The following is a 25,877-nucleotide window of genomic DNA, read 5'->3' as shown; positions in this document are numbered from 1 at the left end:
ATACACCTAAATTTAGATGTTATTACGTATTCACTCCTCCCTCTCCGGAGTTACATCCATACGCAAATATGGCAAAATCTAGCAGTATCTAGCATTATAAGACAGCATGTAAAGTACGATAGAACATCTCTTGACGGCAAAAGTCAGTTCAACATCGAAGGGCCAACTATCCCACTATAACGAGCTGCTTCCTCCGCATCCTGCTTTCGTCGTTGGTGTCTAAGCAGTTTCTTGAGAGAAGTCACCGTGGCTTGTTGAGAAGGGTCCTGCTCCAACCGTAGGATGTGTGTGGTGATACTGTTGGGCGGATGTCAGGAAGTTACATATATTACAAGGCGGTCCACATCACCTGCGAGGGCCAAGTGCGACAGTGGGGCAATCTTCCACGAGGTGATACGAACCTTTACAAACTGGACATTGCGTGGCTGATGTTTTATGTCTCTTGGAGGATAAAGACTCAACCGCAGGCGCAGGCGACGACCGTCGTTTCGATAGCAGAGCGGATAGCCCAGCTGTTATACTCTTCCTCTCCCTGTCTTCATCCGTGGAGGAAAACTCCAGTGTCGTTTGTTGCCCGACTTTCTTGGTCTCGTCTATAGGCCTGGAAAACCGAGGAGACGATATTATGGACGGCTTGGCGGACGAAGATTCGTGTGTAGGTCGTGGTTGGGGCAAAGAAGATGAGGTAGATGGCTTGGATGACGAAACTACCTTCGGATTCTGGACACCGAATGCATCACGAGCATGTTTCTTTTTTTCCTTGATAGTAACCTGGCCGCCGTTGCGGTTTGGGACAAGCTTGAGGGGCTGACCAGCAAGAAGATGACCGTGGCCCCTTTTAACGAGCGTCTGCTCTATGGCATCGATAGCAGCTGTCTAAAGTGGATGTTAATGTCTTGAGGAGACCATATGAAGCGACGTCCATACCCTAACTGGCCACGGCTCATCTGAATCATGATTCATCAGCATTTCCCTGTACTCTACTAGGTTGGTGGAGTCTTCGGTCATGTAACAGATTCCCTTTCCATGGCGGGTGTTACATAGACCGCAAAGCAGGACATCCTCATCTTCTCTCGCCGAGGTCTGTTCTCGATACTTGGCCTTGGCCTTCATCTTCGCCTTCTGAAAGATCATCGGTGAGTCTCCATCCACGTCCATCGAGCTAGTGCCCGAATCACTCGCTTGCACGCCAGGTGTGCCCGGATAAGCGTCAGAATCGCTGGATACATCCGACTTCGAAGGCCGATGTTTCTTCTTTTTCTTGCTCATGTCTGGCGTGTCCTCCAGACCCTCAATGTCGTCAAGCTTTTGCTGTGGAAAAAATGAGCCTTGGGTTTAAGACATAGACGTCATTGGAATCACCTGAGGAAATATAGCAGCAGCCTTCCTCCGAGCACCTCTGCCTGTGACTTCAGTTACCTCCTTCACGCCTTTCGCAGCAGCTATCCGCTCAAGTGCTTGCGCCCAAGAATCGCCTTGCTCGGTGTCCGGAACATCCTCTTGGATGTCTTCCATGGTATCCTTATCCGCCGCCCACACCTTGGCAAACGCGAAGGAGAGCCCAGTCTCCTTAGTAGCTGCATGTTGATCGCCCTCTACTTCAGTCCTCTCGATGAGTTTGTCGACATCATTCTCGACGTCTAGAACGAAATGTGAGTCCAACATCTGTCCAATGGCGGCAATCTCGTACGCACAGGTTATGTCCTTCAAAGACTGATCACCTTCTTCGAACAGGGCTTTGGCTCCAAACGTAAGGATCGACTGTAGATCATCACCAGCACCGTCGTCATTGTCCATCTTCTGAACAATCAAATGGTCGAGAACAAGTTTTTTCTTCCCAGTTAGCATGATCCGTTCTAGGATGTTTTGTGAGCGCCAACGGACAGGAAGTCATGTAGCGATTCATGCCTTCAGCCGAGTCTTTGACCATGAACTTGAACACCAAGCACGTCTTCGTTTGCCCATACCTGTGAGAGCGAGCTATGGCCTGAAATGTGTCATTACAAAAAGAAAAAGCCAGATATAAAACATGGCGTACTTGCAAGTCCTAGAATGTCAGATCTGAGTTAGGACACGCAATATAACTATATCAGATCGCACGCACCTGGTGAGGGTTGAAATCAGGATCGAAAATGATGACAGTATCTGCGGTATACAGGTTGATTCCGACGCCGCCCGCTCGAGTAGAGAGCATGTAGATGAAAACATCCGAGTTCGGCTTGTTAAACTCGTCCATTCCCTTTTGGCGATCGGCCTGTTTGGTGTTTCCGTCCTAGAAAGGGTCAAGATCGGTATTTGCAATTAATAAAGGCGTGAATAATGACCAGGCGCAAATATTTGTAGCCTTCACCTCCGAGGAAGTCCTCGATAATATTTAGCGCCATAACAAACTGTGGAACATGGGTCATCAGGAGAAACTACCGGAAAGCGCTCCACTCGCCTGACTAAACAATAGTACACGATGACCTCTGGCCTTCAGTTTGGGTAAAAGCATCCTCAAAAACCGCAACTTCGTGCTAGCGCCTATCAGTTTTTCGTGAGCCTCTGCGGGCCTGAGGTTGCGAGGCTCGATATCCTCAGAATTAAGATATGGATGTTGAAGGCATCTGCACGGGATGAGTAACAAGAGTTAACGACTAGGCATGGTGGACTGACTTGCGAAGTTGCATCAACATATTATTCATATTGGCCTTGCTGACAAGAGGTTTTCCAGCTTTGGTAGTCGAACCCTGGGTCAGACTCCGGAGAATGTCCAAGTTTTGACCTACGGCAGGGTAGTCAGCATACGACATGATAGAAGCTGCAATGGACGTGTACTAAGGATCGACCTATAAATCTCCTTTTGCAGAGGTGCCATGGAAAGGGGAACGATGACCTCGTTCTGGAGAACGTGAGAATACAACCGAACCCACGAGGACAAACAAACCTTAGGGGGGAGTTGTAGAACTTCGCTCTTGATGCGCCGCAAGAAGTAAGGCTTGAGTCTAGTATGCAGCTGCCGCACGAGTTCCTCATTCAACTCTTCATGCTCCTTCTCCAAGGCCTCAAGGTCGCTCCATTCTTTGGGATCGAGGAAGTTCATGAGGTTGAAGAGTTCACGAATATTGTTGTTCAGAGGTGTCTATGACGAAGTTAGCTGCTAATAGAAAGATGATCACGGAGGTATCTCACCCCGGTCATGATTACACGATGAATCGCATTCAGCTCGTTTAATTTCTTGAACAACAGGCTATGATCGCTCTTCACTGCCCAGGAATCAGTAATGTTGCTCGTCATTAATGCCAAGTAACTTACAACGTTGCCCTTCGTCCACAACAAGAACTTCCCAGCGCGGAATGCTCTTGAACACCGAGTTAAAATCTCTAGGATTGATGAGCGTCTCATAAGTGGTCACCATCACGTGGTACTTGGGTTCCGGGCTGCCCTTTCGGTCGGAGGGATGGAACAACTCGTATTCAATAATCACGTCCCGAGCCTTCGCTTCCCCATAAAAGGGTACTACTCGTAACTTCGGTGCCCAACGAGTAAATTCTCGAACCCAGTTCGTGATGGTGGAGTTCGGAACAACGACAAGGGCAGGAGCGGCTTGCCATTTCTCGATAATAGTCCCAAGGAAAGTCACGATTTGGACTGTCTTACCCTGCGTAAGTTTGTACGTGAGTAAGGAGGAGTGGTATTCATAGATATGCATACCAAACCCATCTCATCGGCAAGGATGCAAGGCTGCAAGTTCCACCAGTTGTCACAGAGCCAGTCAAAGCCATCCATCTAGAAGATTGTTAACACATCGGCCGGATTGAAAGCGCTAAAGAGCAGACCTGGAATGGCATGAGCTGGAGTTGACTGTTCTGACCAAGTTGAGGTTGAGTTTTCCGACGAAGGGCGTGTGGTCCGTATCCATCCTTCACTCTGCTTTCCAGCTTCTTGATGCCCTTCTCTGATTTCCGAACGAAAACGTCTAGCGAGTCTATAAAGCGTTGGAAAGCTGTCTCGAATGCCGCGTAACCCGACTCATCAGAACGAGGGGGGGAATCCCAGGTTGCTATCTCGCCATTTAAGTTACACAGCGACAGGCGAGACCATATATTCACCTTCATTGTAGCCCAGATCGTCCCATTTGATAAATGCCCATGCGACATACTTGATGTCCTTGATGTCCAGCTCCGACTTGTTAACAGTGCGCAAGAAATCGTCTACAGTCTCCACACAGTCATCACTAGGCTGTTCACCTTTCAACTGCGTTTTCACCAGCTGATCCTGGAGCTCCGGAGGAAAGCTCGCTTCTTCGTGGCTCTCTACGACCGAGTTCCCTTTACCTCTCTTTCTACGCCCCGACTGGTTGACTTTCCAGAAAAGTACGTCCAGCACACGATCCGTGCTTTTCCATGCAGGGGGGATGTGACGCTCTGCGTCTGGCAACGGATTTAAAGATGATGTCGACTTGGCCTCGACCTCAGGAGTCTGACTCGTATTAGTCTCAAATGAGACCGGTGGAGCAGGTATCTCCTTCGCGGAAGGGTCAACCTGCATGGCGCTCTCTTCGGGAGGAGGGTTTTCCAACAATTCTACCTTGGGCCCGGTCGCAATGAAGTTTTTAAGCTTCGAATACGTTGTAGACGCCAGCCACATATGTGGAACCCATTGGGCGCGCCGATAACTTCGCTCGTTCCATTTTACAAGATACTCCCGGGGCAACATGCGCTTTGGGTCCGGAGGATTCATGAGCGAATATTGCGGTTCAACGGCGTCGGCAGGGTATGGACGCCATGCAAGAATCTTGTCTACGGTGTACTCAAACGAGAAGCAATCCGCACAGCGCCATCCAGTCTCGAACTGATAGAAGGATGCAAGTTTGGTATCATCAACAGAAGCTGGATCATCACTTCCAAAGATATCTGGGACAGGAAGGTGGCGATAATGGGCAAGACGCTTGCAGGTGAAGCACCGGTAAACAAGCTCCCTTGTAAGTCTCGATACACTGTTGGCGGCATGCGAAGAAACCTGCGTGCCGTCGGCCATTTCGACGTCCTGAGTGGGACCTGCGGGTGTAGGTTCCGAGGCGGCGGGTGGTGCTGTGGACTGTCTCACGATTGACGAATCGACTTCTAGAGCAATCTCCTTGCAGCCCATGCAAATTCCGCCCTTCATGCAGCTCGCGCACATGAACTCTGTGGTCTGCATGATACCGAGCTCCTTGCGATTCGGAAGCTCGGAGTCTGGAGGGTCGTGACCATCGTAACCGTCTGACTGTTGATTCTTCCATTCCTCTTTATCGCGCGCACGCGCTGCACGGGTGATTTCGTCTTTCTGGGTCCTTGCCAGACAGCGCCAATGAACTGCGACAGGACATTTCAAGCTGTGTTGTCGAGATAAGTATTCAAGTGAGAGTCGAGTCAGTTTGATCCTACCATCGAACCCAGCCACCCAAGGACCGGATGAGATCACCCTCATCCTCGTTCTCCTCAAACGCATAGTCGTCTTCCTTGTGTGATTTCTTCCTGCCTTTCTTCGGCTTTGCCAACTGCACGTGAGCAGGTGCTTTGTGACATTTCTCGCAAATATCCCGATGAGCGCGCAACAACTCGGTATCCTCTTCCTCATAAGCATCAAACTCAAGGTCTGCAACAGAACGAAAGATGCCATAAGCAGGTCGGGAAACAGGTCCACGCTTGAGTCGCTTTTGAGTTTTCGCGGCTGGTTTGGATGTTGTAGACCTCTCGGAAGTTCCCAGGTACGAGTCACCATCGGTTTGACTGTCACCAGGCTCTTCAACGTAATCATCTGCGAGGTTATTTCTTGCGCTCTTCCGCTCACGAGCCGACCTGCGAGCTGGAATAACTTCTATGATGTCATCCTGTTCGTATCCTGCCAATTCATCCTCCGATTCGCTTATATACTGGCGGACAGGCTTGCTGCGTAACTTTCTTGGGCTGAAAGGAAGTTTTATTTGAGTTGTAGCGCGTGACGTGCTTTTGCCTTTAGCAGTCGCAGCTCGAGTTCTAAGACTGGCTTTGCGGGCGAGCCTGCCATTGTCCTGTTGATATTCGTCATCGCTTCGGCCGTCATCCTCTTCCCGATCAGATTCCGAAGGTTCCGTGAGGTCAGACAGGGACGCCAGAGACGAGGTATATCCCCTCGCGCCGCTCGCCCTCCGGGCAACACCATTGACCATGTCTATGGTGATGATAGTCCTGATGCGAGAGTCCTCGTGCACTGCGCTAGATGATGGGTCAAATGAATCAAGCTCCCCTGCATCTTTCTTGTGATCTGCGCAAGACATGAGATACGTATTATACATGCCGTTAATGTAGAAACTCACTGTATTCCTCAACCAGGTCAGCATATTCGGCCTGGAAGTCAGCAGCAGGAAGCTATATATATAGGTTCACGCGTCAGATCAGCATAAATGTCCAGACAAAGTGATGCGCACTATATATGCTAGCCCATCCTTGAAACGCACAAAGTAGGAAAGGTCAGTGCCTTCGCGGTATTCGCTCACTACAGCGTCGATGTCATCCCTGTCGAAAGGCGCGCCTTCTTTGAGTTCCTCAGGAACTGGTTTATATTGTGCCCTCTGCGAGGCAGACAAAACAGGAGGCTCTATGAAAAATGATGGTTTGGGGCCCGTCTTGGGAGCCGTCGGAGGACCTGACTCGTTGGAGGACGTGATGCCATCACTAGTAGTAGGTAGCCCACCAGGAGAGCTATATTTTGGTGGAGTAAAAAGTAAAATGGGATCAGAGCTCGGAGAAGACATGCTGGGAATGTCTCTCGAAGACGCTGTTTTCACTTTCCCGAGCGCGCTTTAGACACGCTCTTTCAAATGAATTGGCGTTACAGCAAAGACACGTGTGATTTGTCAGGTCGCGTTTTCGTGTTTCTCGCGTGGGAATTCAGAGCGATGCGTTGCGGCAGCAGCGAGGGAAGAAAGCTGCAGAACCGCCAGAAGTGAAGAAAACAGTGTATTATATAGGTTGCGGTTAAGGGCAAACATGATAATCTATTTAATCTCATATGAATCCCCCAGAAATGAGCCACGCATAGCACTGCGCTGCTAGTTCTTCACTATGGTCTATCAGTCACAATCAGTATCAAGATAGTGCGGAATATTAAATACAAAGACAAACTGATGCAGAATGCATGTGGGATATCGCGGTGCCCGTGCACGACTTTCACAGTGCTCGAGTCTGCCCTGAAGACCTGGAGAATCGTTTCTCTTCCTTGGTCAACCCAATCATCCTTCTCTGCGAAGTAAAACCAAATTTGGTGTCGGTGTTTGTCCAAAGTGGCAGCATCAAGTTCTCGAATGTTGAGCATTTCATCGTGTGCCATCGTCATCGCAGCAAAGATTGAAGAAGGAGATAACAGAAATGACCTAAGAACCTGGGCTTGGGGGATTGAGTATTGTGGAAACAACCGACAAAGGATGGTCAGTGGCACAAGACACAATACTCGAGCGATCTGTGAGGTAATGCGCGGAAAGGGAGGCCGAAATAGTCGCTGAGAGAAAGGAGGAATCGTGAGCATGACTACTACTAAAACTCAAATACCAACCGACAACAGTCGACCATTCGGTGTATAAGCAATATTGGTGAGAGTTGGGAAAAGGAAGAAGACTCCAGAAACGGCAGCGGATCGCAGTTTCAAGACCTTTTTAGAGAGCGTTGAGCGGAAGCAAGATTGGACACTGCAGAAACGCTACCTGTAGAGCTACCCACGAACCAACGCTGTGGCCAGCTACCACAATACGTGTATTGGCACCAAAAAATGTCCTCAACGCGTCGAAAACCCGAAGGGAATTCTGGATCTGGAACGGCAACGCATGACTGAATGAAGTGCTGCGAGCTGGTGCAGAATCCTTGACCGCAGGGTCATGCCCGATGTGTGAATGCGAAAGTATCGCCAGTGTGCCAGACTGGTCCTTGTTGTGTATTGCGGTTAGAAATGGATGATAGAAGTCAATGATCCCAGGGTTTCCTGCACTCTTTCAAAATCAGCTCGAATGGAAGTACTATGTCGAACCTACCCGGTATAAAGAGTAATATCGTGGAGGGTGACACGCCTGCTTGTTTACACGGCCACCAATGCACATGTACAGGTGGTATATCGTTACTGGCAGGAAACAGAGCATTCGTATATGGAACGCTGGAATCTGGCGCCAGAGAGTCTAGAAACGGGGGTAAATTGGTCGAGGTGTCGGGCATCCTGCAAGATGACGGGTTCACCAGCAAGTGCGATGAGGTACTGTGAAGCTTTACAATATATTCTAAGCCAAAGGCCGCATTACCTTGTTCGCAGCTAGCGGCAGTCTCCCCCAAGAGGCCTACCTAGTGCTAGTAGTGAGCGCTGGTACGATACTACTACTAGCTAGTTACGTGTAAGAACTTACCAAAGACGGAAATAATACATTGAGCTCTCTAAGTCTAAAACAATTGCTCCCTGGCTCGCAGTCATATTCTAACTCACATGTCTCGAATATCGACCTTTCCTCTCGAACCGACAGAGCCAAACCGTGTTCCCTTACCGACGAACTCAAACGGTTCTTATTCGACTACCAGACCGTTGCAGATCGCTCGTTCCCCATCACGCCAGGCAGCACCAAGTAACAACACCTTTGCCTCATCACCCAAGGGCCCAGGTTTTTCATTACCCAAGGGTCCTTTCCGCCCACAAAGATCAGAGCTGAGGCCGCGTCAGCTATCTGAGCACTCCGAGCGGGCTTCCACTTCATCTCGAGCAACCCAACTTGAAGATTATGCAGCGAGGGACCGTCGAGATAGTTCCAGCACAACGCGCTCGGATTCATCAGCGGCGCCGCAATATAATAACGGATCCATAGGTGCTGTAAATAATAGGCATCGAGTGGACATACCGCGATCTAGCACGTACGACGAGACTTCCCCGACAACCCCTGCACTGGCTTCCGTCATGGCCGCCTTCAGGGAAGCCGGAGCTCGCAAACGTGCGATGACAAATGGTAGCGAAGATATAGCTTATGAACAAGAAAAGCAGAGGGAAAAGGAGATGGAGATGAGGAGGCAAGAGCGCATCCGCGAGCGAATGCCAGGCCGGAAAGCAACCGGGAAGGCCAAAGCAGGAGATATCGACGGTGAGGAATCTGATATCGAAATACGCCTAACTTTATGTTTCACTTGTTTAATCGTTAACTAACGTCGCGTTGTAGCTGTGCTAGACCAGATCAAGGACGAATGGGAGTTTGTCATTGACCCTGATGTAAGGCGTAGATTCTTCTGTCATTCAATAGCTGAGCGAAATAATCTTGCAAACGTTGCAGTTTAACAACGTTGACTTGGCTTTGTCACTACTCGACGATTCTTCAACTGGCAAAGACATCGAGTCTTTTCGACAAACCAAGGTAATGCTGTCGCATGCATTGAAAGGATCAGTAGACAGTAAGCTCTGTGCTCTGAGCAGATGTTTTGATTTACCAATGTTTGTGCGTAGAGCATCACAAGGCATTTGCGGACGCCCTTCCGCATCACGCTGCTCTTCTCAATCATCTTGGACTCGCCCAGACGCAGATACAACAGTCAAGGACAGCTCTTGTGGAAGCAAAGGATGCTCTGGGAAATAAGCGCGCTGATCTTGTTCAGCTGTGGTCAAGAGGACAGGTGTTAGAAGAAATGATGAATTTATTGGATCAGATGTCGGTTTCTTGTTGCCAATCGGTTCCTCTGCTAATTATTTGTTTGTAAAGCGAGCACTTGAAATCCGTGCCCGACGCACTTGAGACTCTCATGTCGGAAAAAAGGTTGCTTCAAGCATCGGTTCTCCTTGTGCGGAGCCTCAAGTTGATCAACAAACCTGACATGCAAGAGATTGGAGCAGTTTCAGATCTGCGAAGTTATTTGATTAGTCAAGAAAATGTGCGTCCGTCAATTACTTAGAGACACATCATCTTATAAATTGGCAGGCTCTACGGGAAATATTGATCGACGAACTTCACAACCATCTTTATCTCAAATCTTTCTGGTGTGAATCGCGCTGGGCTGCTTATAAGCCGAACCAGACAGCTTGTAGGTCCTCCTACTTTGTGCAGCTCTGTCTTAATTTCTTTCCGAAGTTCCTAAGGTCGAATTTGAACATGACTCGAGTGCACAACTGTCTCCGAATGGCATTGCATATCGTTCCCCTGATTCATCTCCACTGAAACTTGCATCCTCCCGATTATCTCGCTTTCTTAATTCTCTTGCACTCCGACCCAATGATCCTCCCCATGATCTTAGTGAATCGAACCTACGCAGCAACGCGTCCGTTCAGGATTTATCGTCCCCATCTCTTCCATCCGCTCCATCTTTCTCATCGAATGTTAACCTTGCTGCGCTAGCAACTTCGGCTTCTCAGGCACCTCAACTTGATACAAACCCGGAAGCAGACTCCTTCGCCTATATTGAAACTCTACTTGAGTCCCTTGCAGTCTTGGGAAAGCTTGGGAGTGCGCTCGATATTGTTGCGCAGCGTTTGCAAGGCGAGATATACTCGTTGGTCGAGTGTACCTTAGACGAGGTTGAGGAACGAACGGAAGAGTCCAAGAGAGTTTCTGTATTCGGCGCAGCGAGCCTTGGAAGACGGTCAGAGGGCGGGTATATCTTCGTTGCCAATGATCCCGTCGGCATCACTCTAGATGGTGTTGTCCCTTCGATACCAACAAAGGGGATTCTCCTCCGGACCTTTTCCCTACGCCTTGCAGCACTGGAGTCTTCTACGAAGCAAGTCGATCAAGAAACATTGAATGACTTCTTTTGGACTGTTTATTCCAAACTTGACGCAGTAACCCAGGGATTAAGGGTAGTTTGTGAGGTTGCCAATCGTATAGGATCGGTATGCTACATTGTTTTTGTAAAACAGCTTCATACTAACCTGTATTGTCTCAGCGAAAAGATTTCAAGGATTCATCCGGTGCCAAACCGGGAGCTTTGTTTCCGCTTGCTGACGTATGGCTTCCGGTGCAAGCTGAGGTGTGTAGCGCATTGATTCTCGTAAACAATATATCAAGCGAGCTACAGGTCCGGACGCTCTTGCATGACTATTTGACGGACGAGGAGCAAGGCTCGGTGGCGGGGCGAAATCCAATATCATCTATCAATGAGGTCCTACGGGAAGGCCGGTTCACGAGAGACAAACAAAAGGTCAGCACGGAATATCGTTGCATGTCTCATCACTGAGCATTTACTTCCAGTCCGTATTCCGATTTGCGGATACTGACATGAAGTCCACGGGCAAAGTCCTTCGACGTCACGAAGACGAGCTCACTCGGGTTCTTCGAGATACAATGCCCGGTCTCGTCCAGAATTCGTCCGATAGTGCTGTCCAGGCGACATTGTCGACAGTTGGCACGGATGACCGTCTGTTAGGTGTCGGGCAGCATCATCGCTTGCTTATCAAGCCGGATGCATTCCATGTCAGCGTACTTTTCCAGCCCACCCTTACTTTCTTGAACCGAGTGACGGAAATTCTCCCTGATGGTGTAGAAAGTACCCGCTCTGCAAGTGGTTTACTAGATGACTTTGTCCTCAAGGTCTATCTGCCACAGTTGGAAGAGCGCATATCTGAACTTTTCCATCAAGCAGTGACAAGTTAGTTGATTCGTCTCTCATATCGCGTTATCCTGCTCACTGTCCAACTAGGTCCTGACGCTTTCCAATATGACCAGATGTCGACACGATTCAGTCCAAAACCAATATTCAGAGTTCGTACTTTCGCAGGTGCTATCATATTGAATCATTGATGCACGGTTATCCAGGCAACTACACAGCTAATGGCACTGATAAACTCGTTATGCGCGATGCTCCGCACAACCCCATTTCATCGAGAAAATTATTCTCGCCTAATTGTTGGCGTAATTATTCAGTTTTACCAGCGCTGTAGTGACAAGTTCCAAGACCTGGTTTCTTCCACTACTAACATCATATCCGATTCTTCCTCGTTGCCTCTGGTGCTGGCAGCTCAGTGGGCACAAAAGTCGGAGTTAAACCCATGTTTAGCAGAGCTCTTCGCAACACCTGTGTGTATCGCACGCATACTCTAGAGGCTTGTGAACCCAACGATTTTTTTGCAGGAGTCCAATACTGTGATCAGGCGTCAACTTTGTCGACAGGAAACAAATCTGGAACTGAATTACCTCGGTCAAGCTCAGATAGCCAAGTACGACTTGGTTTCTTCAACTCGCAACTTGGCGGGTCTGTGTGGTCTCTACCGTAGTGTGGTCAGTTGCGCAGCATGGATGAATTTATAGCATTGATTCAATTGATCTGCAGGCATGGTTCACAGAGGAGTTGAACGCACTGAAGTCAGCTCCAGAAGGCACACTCTCGCCGACTACACCTGCGTCTGCCAATGTCGTGATGTCGTTTACTCCCTCGGCAATCTCTAGTTTCCTCTCGCGAGGTACTTATGACGAACAACTTAGCCTCCCCCTGTCACGAGAGATGGCAATGTGGGTGTATTGATCATGATGTTGACCATCATACTCATATAAATCTCTAGGCGGTTCGGTGCCTTGCTTAAGACATACGCCCAACTGGCCGAGATCGTTCTACATACCATTAGGATCGACATTCGTTGTCGAACAATGCACTATTTGGATGCAGCCATGCGTCTTGTTGGTGCTTAACTGCATTGCACTTATTATCCTGCTGATTGATTGCAGGGTAACTACAACATCGACCATGAGGCTGGTGAGCCTGACCCATACATTGTGGACCTTAACGTGGAAATCAGCAAGTGCAACGAGTTCGTGTCAGCAGCAATGCTGAAGGAAGAGCACCAGTGCGTATCTGCCCTTCACCTCAAATGAACGTATCTCTCATCTCTCGTAGATTTGTCTTTTCCGGACTTGAACATTTAATGGAACATCTCCTTATCTCCAATGCTAGGCATGTGCGCATGGCCAATGATTTCGGTGTCAGGAAGATCATGCGGAACACTCTGGCGCTACAGCAGAGCGTGCGGACTATCGGCGATGACCAGCAGCACGCCGAGTTTGAGCGCGCAAAGAGTTATTATTCACTCTTCTTTCTGAAGCCTCAGGTACACTCCCTTCTTCGTGTTCTGACAAACTGCTGATGAGTCGAATCAGGGTTTGCTCGACAGTATCCGCCAAAACCAGAATTTTACCTTTGATGAGTATAAAACCATACTCAATCTTCAGTGTGGGGTGGATCAGTCCATCGGTGAAGCCGGAGTTGCTAAAGCCGCCGACCGCAATTACAGTATGTATCTCATCGACCTACATGGTCTGGAGCTGGAGAGTTCGGCGGACATCAGTTGAGGTTCTCAACATCTAGTCGTCTTTGTATATTTATGACCAGTACCTTGTGGGCAATATATCCCTCCACGCTCGCAGATAGGATCACTGACAGATCGCGCTGAAAAATGGCCGATTGAAAAACGAGCATTGAAATGAAAGTGTCGCGTCAAAATCCTGGCTTTTCTAATGGTGTCGCTCTAGTAACAGAACCAAAATATTGCTCGTGTGCGATTGTGTCTTAAAAGAATATCCTCCTGATGGTCAAGGCTTCCTATGCATTGCCTGCTCGCTGTATGTTTTTCTGATTCCACGCCACATCATCGTCCGTCGCGCAGGGTAATAGCCTCCCTTGCATTCGTGCCTTGAGCGCATTCGGTGCTAATGACACCGCGAAGCCACCAGACTTTCTGGTTTTCACGTTCTCGCATGCTGAAATAAATGTCAGGACGGGAAGCTTTCCCAGTAGCTCCTGGTATCTCCTGCGCAACCATCGTCTTGGAAGAAAAGCGCGCAACCCTTGCTGTGATCTATTTGCCGGCTTTGTTGTTAACTGGACCAGCTCCTCGAGAACAGTAGTACCGTCAAAGCCAATTTTCCGGACAGCAGCTGAAGGACTCGAGTCGTTACCCTCATCGCTGACACATCGAGGAGGCGAGCTGGAGATCTGAAGAGGTGGAAGCACCTTCTTCCACTCCTGTCCGAAGTACTTCCAGCGAGCGTTCACTTCCCGGCGCTTACTGAAAGGCCCCAGTATCTTGGCATCAGGTGAATTAGGGTCTGCACGTTCGGGAAGTATTGGTGGGAAGCTGAGGTCGCCAGGTACCAAAGGTCTTTTCCTGCGAGATAGACCCGACGTGAGAAGTGCGGTAAGCTCTGGGGAATACACGGGAGGACGCGAGGATTCTTTGCCGCGGATGATTGGCGAAGGAAGTGGTGTGTTTGGGTCAGACAGCAAGGGCTACAGAGACGTCATCAGGAGATCGTGAGCAACGCAAATGACTTGTACTCATCACCTCCATCAATTCCCACCTTAGCCTACCTACCCGTCCGTAGGCAAGGTCCAAAATACGATTGAAGGCCAGATGGCTTCCATTGTTTGCTGCATGTACTCGTTGCATAGTCTGGCCAAAAATAAGATGAAAATCAGTGCTTGACGAAAGTAGCCTCGCCTTTGAAAATCTCTTCAGCTTCCGCCGCCTAAGGTGGTCGCATTTTGTCTGCAGCACAGCGCGACAGCCATCCTCTGCCTTCAGGCGGAAAACTCGACTGCGGGCTATTAGCAATGTACATGCTGATCCGGGATGGGCCATACCGAAGGTAAGCATGGGGCAATCGTCTAATCTCACGAAGATATGTTCTGTATACTGACACGATCTCCTGCTTTCCGTGATTCATGACAATGTGACGTGCTTGCTATAAAAATTTCTTGTGCAATGTGCTCGAGTGGTGTCATGGTCCTGGACCCAGTCAAAGAATTGAAATCCCCAAGAGCGTGGGAGAATGGATCTAGAGTAATGCAAGTCGAGCGCGCCTGATGAGCTCTTTGTCTAGTACTTAATGGACAATAGTGTTTGCTACCAAAAAAACGTCGCGAACAGTGATACGCTAGAAGTCCGGCTGCAGGATTTTAGGGTATCAGACTGCGCTACCTTCTGTGGGCCTCTCTGTCGGTTCTAACTTGACATTATCAAACTTGGGCTCTATGTCGGACCCATTCAACATTTACTTGGATCTACTCAACGGTCAAAGAAGGTCATAAAAGTACACGGCAAAGCTACGCATTGATTGCCGTTATACGTTTCTCCCTCAGTTCGCAAGGATCAAGCCGCATCTGTAATTTTGTAAGATATGTCCAAGTCATTCCCCTGTGATGGCAATGGTACCTACCGAAAACCCGTGTTGCAAGCGTGAAGCTTCAGGTGAATGATTCTCTCAGTCCTCCGAAAAGACGATTGGCAAAGGATGATCGATGATTGCTCGCAGAATCGTATTGCCTTTCGTTCCTTCTGTGCTGTCTGGCATTGAGACTGCAACACTAGCACCGCATCAGACTTGTTACTCACGTGGCTAAAAATGGCGTGTCAATTAATATAACCTCAGGAGCTAGGTCAAACCTTGCAGGAACTGCATGGAGAGCTTCGACACAATGAGAGCTTTATTACCTGTGGTTAACGCAGGACACCTCAAGAAGGTAGCGCTGCAAGATCAAATGTCAATCCCATCCTGATTCAAGAGCCCGCTGTAACCCACCACCCGATACAGCGATTACCCTCATGAATGCTATCGGCATGAAATATTTTATATACTCATCATCTGAAGACGGCTTGACACTTAGCAGATCCCATAGTTGGGGACGGGGATAAATACAGACAATGGTATGGCATGAAAAGAACATTGTGTGATCAGCGGGCAACATCAATAAGTCAAACGGAACATGAACTGGAAGCTATATTGTTTCGTGTCAGGATCCCAATACGACCAATTCCAATATCCGGCGTCGTCAGCTTCGTCTTCTATCTCGCGGGCGGGAATACGGAAAGCAATTGTCTCATACGGCTCAGCAGCCACCTACCACCTAATGAGTAACATATGATTTAGGAAGAAGTGGCACTCACGATAAGATACTGGTATGCCTTGTTCGGAGGCTCCCTCTTTTGCTCCCACGCACTCATAAATCGTCGGCGAGGGATGACATCTGCTTTGATTTGAGGAAGGTGGACCTGGACCATCATACCTTCTTTGCCAGTATCTTTGTCCCGCACTTTCGTTACTCGGTAGCCAGGGCGTCCTATTTTGAGGAACACTTTGCGTTGTACATTGCTTTGAGTCGGAGCGATCATCAACTGGGTGTCCTTAGCATCGCGGGCCGCACGGCGAGCGAGATTGGTCTGATGCTTCTTTCCCTGAGTGTGAGCCAGGTATGAACCTTCGTTCGTGTGGAGTGTCAGACAGAGACGACATTCGAGGCCACCCAAATGATTCCTTAAGATATAAGGATCCTGAACGACGCGTCAAGTTATCAATATTGGAGGGCATGATGAATAAGACGTACTTTTGCAAGATCAATTGTCTCGAGCGCAAGCTTACGCAAACGTTCCCGCCTGTCCACGTTGGTCTCCGAAGCCCCAGCGACACCACCCCCGCCAAACTTGGAACCGACACGATTCTGGAACAAAGGTAAAAATGTATTCCCAGAGCACACCAGGTATGACTTACTTGAAAGTCTAGAAAAATGCATAAGGGGTATTAATACAGACAGAAGGCGACTGTTACTTTCACTTACCCATAATTTTGCGAGTATGATGGTGACTGATGAAGATGCCAGTGCTGACATAATCAACTGCTTGCAATTTATTTCTTTGCAAAGTAGTATTCTCTCTTTTGCAAAGTAGTACTAACGTCCACCAAAATTCGAAGCTGTAGGAAATATCCTGCGCTTCCCCCTCTATTGCAATTGACTGTCGGACGGTCAGGACCTAGGCTACGTTCTGTGGTATTGACACCAACAAATTATCAAGAGCATGGCTGGCCAGAAACGTGCTCTAGAAGATAACTCATCCCGCAATGTCAAAAAGCACAAACTCGCGAAGGACAGGTCAAAAGATGTGCCGGAAAAGCCTGTTCAATTGATATCAAATCTCATGAACGAGGAGGTCGACTTTCCTCGAGGAGGTGGAACTAGCTTTACAGCTGCAGAGGTCAAAGCTATCCGAGCTGAAGCTACGCAAGAGGCAAACGAAGAGCTATTTGCTGTGAGTTCTGTTGCGTGATTTTATTCCAAATGAGCTCGACAGAGTAGAAATTGCTGCAGGCGCCTGGAAAGTCTCAAAAAAAGAAAAGTAGATCTGACGTCAAAAGCAAGGCGAGTGTTGCACCGAAGAAAGACGTAGTTCGCATCGAGCATCTCAATTATAAGGTATTTTTCGTCACATGAAGCTGAAACACACCGGCTCAGTCGTGCATTTTCAGCGCATAGTTCCGGGTATGAAGTTGCTTGGCCAAGTCGCATCGATACAACCGCTGGCTCTCATTATATCCCTACCGAACCAGCTCATGGGTCACGTTCCAATCACACAGGTTACCTCTCAGTTGACTAGTCGTCTCGAATCAATGCATGAACAAGAAGAGCCTTCAGATACAGAATCCGTTGACGACGGCGAATCCGATTCTCAGACGGAGGTGCCGGATCTGTTTCAACTCTTTCGTGTGGGACAATACGTCCGTGCAGTTGTGACCAATGTGCATGCATCAGGGTTTACGGACGTTTCTGCCATCGGCAAATTAAGGGATGATGCTGCGAAAACCAGTCGTCGCATTGAGTTGAGTCTTGTGCCCAAGACAGTAAACTCTGGAGTTCTTAAAACGGATCTCAAACCTGGCTTTGTGAGCAATATCTTAGATCACATTATTTCATCATGATTAAGCCCCGCATAGATACTCTCAGCGGCTGTTCAAAGTGTAGAAGACCATGGATACATTCTTGACATCGGCGTACAGGGCTCCTCTGGCTTCTTATCCTTCAAAGAGGCCAAAAGAGGTGGTTTTGACGGCTCAAAGCTCCATGTTGGCCAACTGCTCGACACTGCGGTTGTGAAGATGTCCAGCAACGAGAGAATATGTACAGTTTCAGTCGATCCTCAAGGCGTACAGTCATCTTCAGTCAGTTTTGCTCCTTACGATCTGCAATGTTCCTCACCATATTCCAATTTCCAGATCACAGAAGTCAGCAACGTCACCTCCGTACTACCGGGAATACTAGGTCAAGCATTGATCACGGCGATTTCACCGATTGGTCTCAAGTTACAGATACTTGGCTTCTTTGACGCGACAGTTGACGAGTTTCACGTGCCCACTAACCCTGCTAAAGCATTCAAGGTTGGGCAAAAAGTGAAGGCCCGAATATTGTACGAAATTCCCGGAAGCTCGCCCCCGAAGTTTTCCGTGTCGCTGTTGGATCACATTGTCAAGCTAGAAGAGAAGCTTTCCACTGATAGTATCTCTGAGAAAGCTGCCATTCACTTGGCGTATCCCATTGGCACGAATTTGGATGCAGTTAAGGTGAAACGCGTAGAGTCGGAACGAGGACTTGTCGTTGAAGTGGAGCCCCACCTTGATGGATTCATTCATGTAGAGTTTTACACTAATCGATTGTCCTAGACTAACTCCACCTCTTTGACAGATATCTCACACGTCGGATGATCATGTCCCAACACTCTCTTCCTCCTCGGGCCCGTGGAGATTGGACACCCTCCATAGAGCGCGTGTGATAGGCTATCATCCGTTGGATGGATTACTGCAGCTCTCCCTCCGACCTTCAATTTTAGACCAAAGGTTCCTTCAGGCAGGCGATATACAAGTCGGAGAGGTCCTGAAAGGCACTGTTAAACGCCTGACTGATTCTGCCCTATTCGTATCGATCTCTTGTAATGTGGACGGTATCATATGGCCAAACCACTACGCAGATATACCACTCAAGCATCCATCAAAAAGATTCAAGGCCGGAGGTAGCATAAAATGCCGGGTACGCGATCGTATCAATCAGATGTGATACATGCTATAAGGAAATCCACAGGTTCTTGCTGTCGACCCCGAACGCATGAGAGTTGAACTGACTGCCAAAAAGACATTGATTGAATCTACTCTACCAGTCCTGACCTCCATCGAAGAGGCGAAGATCGGGATGATTACAGATGCAGTAGTGTACCGAGTTGTGGACAAGGGCTTGGTCGTCCAATTTTACAATGGTCTCAAAGCGTTTGTGCCGTCCCGCGAAGCAAGGTTTGCTTAATTCCGCTGTTCGCGTCGCTTTTGATTGACACTTTGCAGTGACTATTCAAGCAAACTGAAGGATATGTTTGTCGCGGGCAGAGTTGTCAAAGTACGGATTCTAGCCGTTGAACTGCATCCCCAACGAGTTGTTGCAAGCATTCGTCAGGCGTCATCATCAAAAGCTGCTAGGGTGACCGATACCAGCGACGTTACAACGGGTGCTGTCACAGAGGGTGCTGTGGCAGTTCACAAAATACCAGCTGTTTCATCCCTGCGGCCGTCCCATGCTCGCGAGCCCATCCCTCCGAAGGCACTAGCCAATACACGTGGCAGTCCATTGCCACAAGTGAAGGCTGTGCCCACCCAACCGCAGTCGACGCGGAGATCGCCCACTCCCAAACAGACTGGACCTTTGAAAGTTGCAGGGTTTTCTTGGTTCTCCAGTGGCGCCAGGTCTGATGCGGCATCTGACGAAGGGTCTTCATCCGACGAAGGCAGTGAGGATGATGAGTCCAGCAAAAGGAAGAAAAAACGCAAGAAGAAAGAGATTGAGCAGGACCTCACCGCTGACATGCACGCCAAGCATCCAGAATCAAATGCCGACTTTGAGCGGCTCCTCCTGGGTTCCCCAAATTCATCCTACCTTTGGGTGCAGTACATGTCTTTCCTCCTTCAACTGTCCGAAATCGATAAAGCACGGGAGACTGGCCGACGAGCGGTTCAGACCATCAGTTTCAGAGAGGAGGAAGAGCGGCTCAATGTTTGGATTGCTTTACTGAACCTCGAGAATGTCTATGGTACCGATGAGTCGCTGGAGGCGGTCTTCAAAGATGCTGCCCGACACAATGACTCCAAAACCGTCCATCTCCGCCTGGCGGCCATCCTAGATCAGAGCCAGAAACATGAGGCAAGTTCGTTATGCTAATTTCACTACTCTACTGATGAAGACGCACGCAGAAAGCAGAAGATCAATACAAACGAACCTGTAAGAAGTTTGGCTACAGTTCGAAAGTGTGGACTCTATTTTGCGAATACCACTTGCGACGTGGAGACTTGGAGCAGGCACGCAAACTGCTTCCGCGTTCACTGCAAAGCTTGGAAAAGCGCAAGCGTGAGTAGTTTGGTGGCACCTTTGTATCCAATCTAAAGCGGGTGAACAGACTTGAAGACAATATCAAAATTCGCTCAGCTCGAATATAAGCTCGGCGATGCAGAACGAGGCAAGACTATCTTCGAAGGGATCGTTGACTCGCATCCAAAGCGCTGGGACCTATGGTCGTTTTATATGGATATGGAGGCAGGGCAAGGCGATATCCAATCATTAAGGTGAGCCCTCTTCTCCGCCTTTGGACGCAGTACCCTAACAACACATCCGCAGAAACATCTTCAATCGTGTGTTTGCCATCAAAATGACTAGCCATAAAGCAAAGTACGTATGGGACTATCTTGCAGCATTGTAACATCTAATTTCGTGTAAAGGTCATTTTTCAAGAAGTGGCTCGAACTGGAGAAGAAGATTGGGGACGAGGAAGGTGCATCGGCTGTCAAACAGAAGGCAGTCGAGTGGACACAAAAAGCTGCATCCGCATCACAATGAGTTAGACTTGGGGTGTCGCAAATGTTGATGCATGTCACAATATATAATCGACGTCGAACAGCGAGGAAGCAATGGTGTAACGTAGAACTACGAATCGAAACGAGTGTGAGCATGAGCGGCGGTAAGCAATAAGGGTATAACTATATGTGCAAAGCAAGAAAAAACAGAACATGACAAAAAATAGTGTTACGATCGCGACCGGGTTCTCTCATGTCCTAACACATGAGAGGGAGACTCGAAATCGCTGAGCGGTCGCCGGGCGCCAAAAGAGCTAGCCATCTGCCGTTGCCAATCGTCCAGTTCATTCGACAGGTGCTCAAAATTCTCTGAGCTGGACATGCTGGATGGTCGTTTGAGGGGCTGATCAACTTCCAGGAGAAGGTGGATTTTATGCGAAAGCTGCTCGTTTTCCCTTTTGAGGTTGGTGTTTTCGATAGTGAGCTGTTCCAGTAGACTGGCACCGCTGCCTTCACGATATACCGCGAGGGTAGCGTTCAATCTCTCGATCTCCAACTCTAGCTCCTCCACACGACTCTGGCGTTCATCAAACTCCCGCTGAGAGATAACGAAGTTGTCCTTCATGATGTCGAGATCTTTCTCCAGTGTCTCAATTCTTTGACGGAGGTCTTTGTTGTCACCGATTAGACGCTGACTTTGCTTCTGCGAATCAATCAATTGGGTGCGAAGGTGGTCGTGACTGTCGTCTGAAGGAGTGCTGCGACCGTTAACACCACGTCGCGGTTCAGTGCTGGATCGTCCTCGAACAGTGTCAAGTTCCGCTTGTAAACTAGCATAGGCGGTTTTCGTCCTCGTAACCTCGTCTTTCATCCTTCGCATCATTTTTTCGGTTCCTCTGCGATGCATGATCAGACCTATGACATGTACGAATACTCGAAGAAAAGCTCACTTCACATAATGCACGGCAAGCTGATAGTCTTCTTCCATCTGGCGCATTCGCGCCTTATAGCTCCGTTCCGTCTCCTCGAGTTTCCGTTCAGCTTCAAGAGCGCGTGCTTCAGCTGCTGAGTCACCTTGGTTCACGGGACTCTGCACAGGCCTCGCCCGATCTTGTTGCTGTGACATGGTACTCAACTGTGCTTCAAGTTCGCGCTTTTTTCGAAGAACTTGACTCAGCTCCCGCTCTGAGCGCTCGTACAGCAGGGAGCGTTCTTCCAGCTGCTTCTCCAGGTCTATTATTCGCGAGGAACTTCCCGAATTTGAGGAGGGTTCATCCGAATCTGGGATGATGCCGTTTTCTGAAAGATAGTTCCGAAGCATCACCAGGCGAACGTTGGCATCGGATGCGTCTTTCAACGCTCCCTGTAGATCATTCTTCTTTTCTGCAAAGTCTCTGCGCAGACGACCCTGCTCCAAGACAGAGCTGGACAGCTGCGCCCGGAGACCCACGATTTGCGATCGCAGGAATGTTTGCTCGGATTCCGTTTGCCGTACCCTGCGCCGTTCCTCTGAGACGTCTCTTTGTACTTCCTCCAGCTGCTGTGTAGTCTCCTTCAGCATCTTCCGTAGAGAAGCAGCTTCCGCCTCCATGACCTCCATTTTCTCCGTGTGATCTCTCGTGATTCGGTCTTCGTCTGCCCTGAGATCACGATGCGAGTCCAGGAGCTCACCAAGACTGCCAGTGGTGAGTGCACGGAATGCATCGGCTTCTTCACGAGACTTGGCCCACGCGTTCTCAACCTCTGCCAGCCTAGCCCTCGCTTGTTCCACTTCAGACATACGAATCTCCAAGTCTCCGCGTAGTTCGGCGACATCTGCTTCTAGCTGAGTGATCTGGTCGCGAGCGCGTTGATCTTCTTCAGACCGGGAGGCTATTGCTTCTAGTGCCGTACGGGCTTGGTCCAAAGCGCGGATATGTTGATCGCGGAGTTGAGTCAACTCTTCAACCTGTCTCTTGACCTGCGAGTGTTCAGCGTCTTTTTGCTCAAGCAACGAAGTCTGGCCAAGGAGTCGATCGGCGTGATCTCGAAGAGCAGCCTCAACATCGACACAACGGTCGCGAATTTCAGCGTGTTCGCGAACAACACGATGGTGCGTCTCCTCCAGGGCATCTGCACGTGTGCTGGCGTCGGAAGACCGTGCCTCGGCTTGTTCAAGCAGCGTGGTCTGCAAGGCGAGCGAGTCACTCAGCTCGTCCACTGACTTCTTCTGTGCAGTCTGTTCAGCCAGTAGAGTTGCAAGGTGACGTTCGAGTTCAGAGATACGCTCTCGCTCTATTTGCGAAACCTCGGTAGGTGCAGATGCTTCGTGTGCAGTAAGCTTCGCACGGTAGTATGCAGCTTCTTGGATTGCAGCGGCTTTCATGCGTTCGGCATCCGCAATGCGTTCAGAAGCCTCACGGGCTTGATTGGCCAATGTTGTCTGCATCTCCGTTAGAATGATTCATGTGTTCTTGAAAGGGAAAACACACCTGCATCTGAGTCTTGAAGTGCTTGAAATTCATGACCATGTCAGCAAGCTTCCTCTGATCTTCACTGGTAGAATCTTGGAGGTCAAGATCCTCTGCTTCCAACGCTTCTTCGTCAAGCTGAACAAAGCCCGACCGGGACGCTTTCAGAAGTGCCGTCTTCATCCAAGCTTCCCGCCTCCGCAGCGTCTCGACTTCCATCTCTTTGACCTTGTAATCCCGAATCAGGTCAGCCGTCACATTGCCCGTCGAACCATATTTCCCCTGTGCATGCCCGTTTCCGTTCGCACTGGAAGAAGCGGATGACGGCAGATAGAAAGCATCAATCGGAGGCCTGCTACGATCCACAATAGGTGATGGACTTCGCGCAGCCAAACCGCCCATCGCCACGCTCGCCACACTGGGTGGCTGTACGCTGCCATAAGGATCGGCCGCATTCTGCGATGTGGGAGACATCGCACGGGTGACGACACTAAAGGAGTTGGGACTCCGTGCTCGATTCTGCTCTGGTGATGGTGCGTGATCTCGAGCGACGTGGATAGACTCGACAACAGTGTCCGTCCCGTGTCCGTCATCCGTTCCGAGCACGTCCCCGTCATCCCTTCGGGGGCGCGTCGGTATTTTACCTTTGGTATTGGGAGATGACTGTGCAGGGACACCATTCGGTGTCCGAGTTCCTGGCCGGCTTCCTTGCGGAGATATAGCCCGGCGAAGTTCATCTGCGTCCTGAGAAGCACCTGTCGGAGACATGGCACGGGAACCGTTAGGCAGAGCGCTCCCTGGGGGAGTTGGTGTTGCAGACGACTTTCGATCAGACTTGTTGGTCGATGGTCCTTTGTTTGAATCAGGGTATTTGATGTGCTCTGAGTAATCTGTCAACGGTGACATCGATGCAGAAGAACGACCACGTACTGGTGTCAAGAACATGAATAATTCCATGGTCATCGCCCTTGGTTGGCGTGAAAGACTCTCCGCCAAGGACAAAAACTCTGGTTCCCATGGACGCCATAGCATGTCCCGAACGGCCGCTAGGCGCTGGACCCATGTTTTGGAACATGTACCATCTCTGGTCTGTACGCGACAAACTCAGAACCACTGACGCCACTCATACATCAAATCACGTACTTGACATTTTGAAAGCTGCCAAATCGCCAAGGTCCTTGCCGTCTACACCCCGGCCACCAAATATGTAAATGACATCGTCAACGACAGCGGCTGCGTGGCCTTCTCGCGGCGAGGGAATAAATCCAATACATTGCAGCTCCGTCCAGGTTCTTGTATTAGTGTCATACGACCATGTATCATTGTAATGGTATTGACCATCCGTTCCTCCGAACCTGTAAAAACGTAAATACGAGCCGGTCCATAAAGAACCCAGAACGTACATGATGATGCGATCCTGGTACGTTACACAGGCATGTCCTGTACGTTGAGCAGGACGGGCGGCTCCGACGGGCTGACACAGCTCCCAAGCCGTTTGTGTGCGGACTGACATAACATAAGATTTAAGAAATAAGCTTCAATTGAACGGAATTTACGCGTGTTGAGATCAAATGACCAAAGGTCATTCAGGAACTCGCCATCTACCTGTCCTCCGAAGACGAAGAATTTGGTGCCGACCATGGTAACAGCGTGACCATAGCGTCCAGCAGGTGCAGGACCGTGCATAGCTACCCGGGTCCACTCTCGTGAAACTGGGGTGTACATGAAGTATGGTTTCTATGAATGATTAGGATAAACGCACCAAGGTTTAGTAGATATAAGCCATCATCTTGCTTTTCTGACTGATCGGACAAGGGGTCTGTTTTTGTGTCGCCTCCCCATACAATAAGAACGCTGCTAACGATCGCACTGGCGTGACCGACTCGCGGTGAGGGTATTTCACCACCTGTCTGAACGAGAGTCGCGGAGAGATCGCGGGTAGAAAAAAGGTACAAATCATTGCGGGCTGTTTCGCGGACGAGACCACCAAAAAGATACAACTCGCCCGAAGTGGTGGCTGTGGCAGGAAGTGCATGACCATAGCGAGGGAATGGAGAAGGTGAAGGTGAATTTGGTGCGACCTGGCCAGGTTTTGGGACTGAAATGGGGGGAGGGAGGAGTAAGCGCCGCGCAGACCATGGATAAGCTGGTCGCTGTTGAGGCTGCTGGGGACCTTGGGGTTGCTGCTGCTGTGATTGGGGCGGTTGTTGTGATAAGCTGGGGCTGGCGCCGCGAGGTGGTTGACGTTGTTGTTGAGCGAGGGCGGCGGCGGGGTTGAGAGGGCCATTGGGTGTATTTGAACTGAGACTTTTGGGGGAGATTTGGGAAGGCAAGGAGGAAGAAAAAGATATGGAAAACGATGAACAGCTGTTGAAGATAAATATGACAATTGACTCACGAATCATTATCCCGTATGTGTTGTTGTTGAACAGCATTCTCCTTTGCAGCTAGCTGAGCAAGAGCTTGACTTGGAGTCTGAGCTACTGTTACGGATGAAGCAGCGAGCTGACTCGCGCTAGGCTGCTTCTTCCTGGAGAAGAATGACATTCTTCGTGCTCTGTTTCCTAGGATGGACGGTATGGTTGGTTAATAAAATTTGTTTTGAGGTATTAAAAGTGAGTATGTGAGATTGAAAAAGGGAGGTAAAGGAAAGTCGGAACAGAGTACGTATTTGATTGTTCACAGGGAAGGAGACAAACTACAAGCAAAGTCTCTTTCAGCGTTTACAATTATTTGCTGCTACAGTACTACTACTAGAACTGGCTCAGCGCCTCTTACACGTGTACTCTTCCACCTTGATTCCACCCTGGTAAATAAAAAAAATCTGTACATCA

At 49.3% G+C, this 25,877-nt stretch overlaps 7 protein-coding genes across 7 annotated transcripts; 2 read left to right on the top strand and 5 right to left on the bottom strand.

Annotated features, from left to right (window-relative positions):
* Window positions 1-18: 18 nt before the first annotated feature.
* Window positions 19-6,834, bottom strand: EDB91DRAFT_1109839 (uncharacterized protein). The gene is made up of 20 exons (XM_041317650.1): window positions 6,431-6,834; window positions 6,320-6,371; window positions 5,409-6,267; window positions 4,092-5,356; window positions 3,819-4,042; window positions 3,694-3,768; window positions 3,295-3,640; window positions 3,172-3,245; window positions 2,927-3,121; window positions 2,818-2,881; window positions 2,656-2,764; window positions 2,441-2,606; window positions 2,325-2,390; window positions 2,105-2,272; window positions 2,039-2,047; window positions 1,909-1,987; window positions 1,695-1,856; window positions 1,363-1,640; window positions 928-1,311; window positions 19-876 (listed from the first exon to the last, which is right to left on the bottom strand). The coding sequence occupies exons 1-20, from the start codon at window positions 6,755-6,757 to the stop codon at window positions 346-348; spliced, it is 5,433 nt and encodes a 1,810-aa protein (XP_041181405.1). The 5' UTR covers window positions 6,758-6,834; the 3' UTR covers window positions 19-345.
* Window positions 6,835-6,945: 111 nt separating this feature from the next.
* EDB91DRAFT_1109833 (uncharacterized protein) lies at window positions 6,946-8,378 on the bottom strand. The gene is made up of 5 exons (XM_041317649.1): window positions 8,027-8,378; window positions 7,703-7,977; window positions 7,555-7,650; window positions 7,128-7,500; window positions 6,946-7,072 (listed from the first exon to the last, which is right to left on the bottom strand). Exons 1-5 carry the CDS (start codon window positions 8,202-8,204, stop codon window positions 7,011-7,013), a joined length of 984 nt encoding a protein of 327 aa, XP_041181404.1. The 5' UTR covers window positions 8,205-8,378; the 3' UTR covers window positions 6,946-7,010.
* A 38-nt stretch (window positions 8,379-8,416) lies between these two features.
* EDB91DRAFT_1109831 (Sec8 exocyst complex component-specific domain-containing protein) lies at window positions 8,417-13,373 on the top strand. The gene is made up of 18 exons (XM_041317648.1): window positions 8,417-9,109; window positions 9,185-9,234; window positions 9,296-9,413; window positions 9,466-9,667; window positions 9,719-9,887; window positions 9,935-10,037; window positions 10,085-10,842; window positions 10,896-10,979; window positions 11,028-11,150; window positions 11,201-11,597; window positions 11,649-11,710; window positions 11,765-12,025; window positions 12,080-12,226; window positions 12,279-12,457; window positions 12,508-12,622; window positions 12,671-12,789; window positions 12,840-13,050; window positions 13,100-13,373. Exons 1-18 carry the CDS (start codon window positions 8,467-8,469, stop codon window positions 13,289-13,291), a joined length of 3,933 nt encoding a protein of 1,310 aa, XP_041181403.1. The 5' UTR covers window positions 8,417-8,466; the 3' UTR covers window positions 13,292-13,373.
* Window positions 13,374-14,822, bottom strand: EDB91DRAFT_1109825 (uncharacterized protein). Its single transcript, XM_041317647.1, has 4 exons — window positions 14,583-14,822; window positions 14,440-14,536; window positions 14,284-14,391; window positions 13,374-14,228 (listed from the first exon to the last, which is right to left on the bottom strand). The coding sequence occupies exons 1-4, from the start codon at window positions 14,663-14,665 to the stop codon at window positions 13,542-13,544; spliced, it is 975 nt and encodes a 324-aa protein (XP_041181402.1). The 5' UTR covers window positions 14,666-14,822; the 3' UTR covers window positions 13,374-13,541.
* Window positions 14,823-15,641: 819 nt separating this feature from the next.
* Window positions 15,642-16,596, bottom strand: EDB91DRAFT_1109822 (uncharacterized protein). Its single transcript, XM_041317646.1, has 3 exons — window positions 16,323-16,596; window positions 15,886-16,269; window positions 15,642-15,838 (listed from the first exon to the last, which is right to left on the bottom strand). The coding sequence occupies exons 1-3, from the start codon at window positions 16,506-16,508 to the stop codon at window positions 15,686-15,688; spliced, it is 723 nt and encodes a 240-aa protein (XP_041181401.1). The 5' UTR covers window positions 16,509-16,596; the 3' UTR covers window positions 15,642-15,685.
* A 195-nt stretch (window positions 16,597-16,791) lies between these two features.
* On the top strand, window positions 16,792-20,636 carry EDB91DRAFT_1244424 (uncharacterized protein; the record flags this gene model as incomplete). The annotated part of the gene is made up of 12 exons (XM_041322409.1): window positions 16,792-17,022; window positions 17,082-17,186; window positions 17,240-17,653; window positions 17,705-17,929; window positions 17,984-18,397; window positions 18,450-18,791; window positions 18,843-19,048; window positions 19,097-19,950; window positions 20,001-20,150; window positions 20,200-20,365; window positions 20,418-20,468; window positions 20,519-20,636. 12 exons carry the CDS (start codon window positions 16,792-16,794, stop codon window positions 20,634-20,636), a joined length of 3,276 nt encoding a protein of 1,091 aa, XP_041181400.1.
* Window positions 20,416-25,742, bottom strand: EDB91DRAFT_1327252 (uncharacterized protein). The gene is made up of 9 exons (XM_041325245.1): window positions 25,442-25,742; window positions 24,806-25,350; window positions 24,600-24,755; window positions 24,447-24,549; window positions 24,187-24,398; window positions 23,974-24,132; window positions 23,065-23,924; window positions 21,544-23,015; window positions 20,416-21,489 (listed from the first exon to the last, which is right to left on the bottom strand). The coding sequence occupies exons 1-9, from the start codon at window positions 25,588-25,590 to the stop codon at window positions 20,823-20,825; spliced, it is 4,323 nt and encodes a 1,440-aa protein (XP_041181399.1). The 5' UTR covers window positions 25,591-25,742; the 3' UTR covers window positions 20,416-20,822.
* Between the last annotated feature and the right edge of the window lie 135 nt (window positions 25,743-25,877).

Source organism: Suillus paluster (assembly GCF_016628075.1).
Source record: "Suillus paluster strain FC165 chromosome Unknown EDB91scaffold_7, whole genome shotgun sequence".
NCBI classification, from domain to species: Eukaryota; Fungi; Basidiomycota; class Agaricomycetes; order Boletales; family Suillaceae; genus Suillus; species Suillus paluster.
This window is presented reverse-complemented; position numbering and strand designations above follow the sequence as displayed.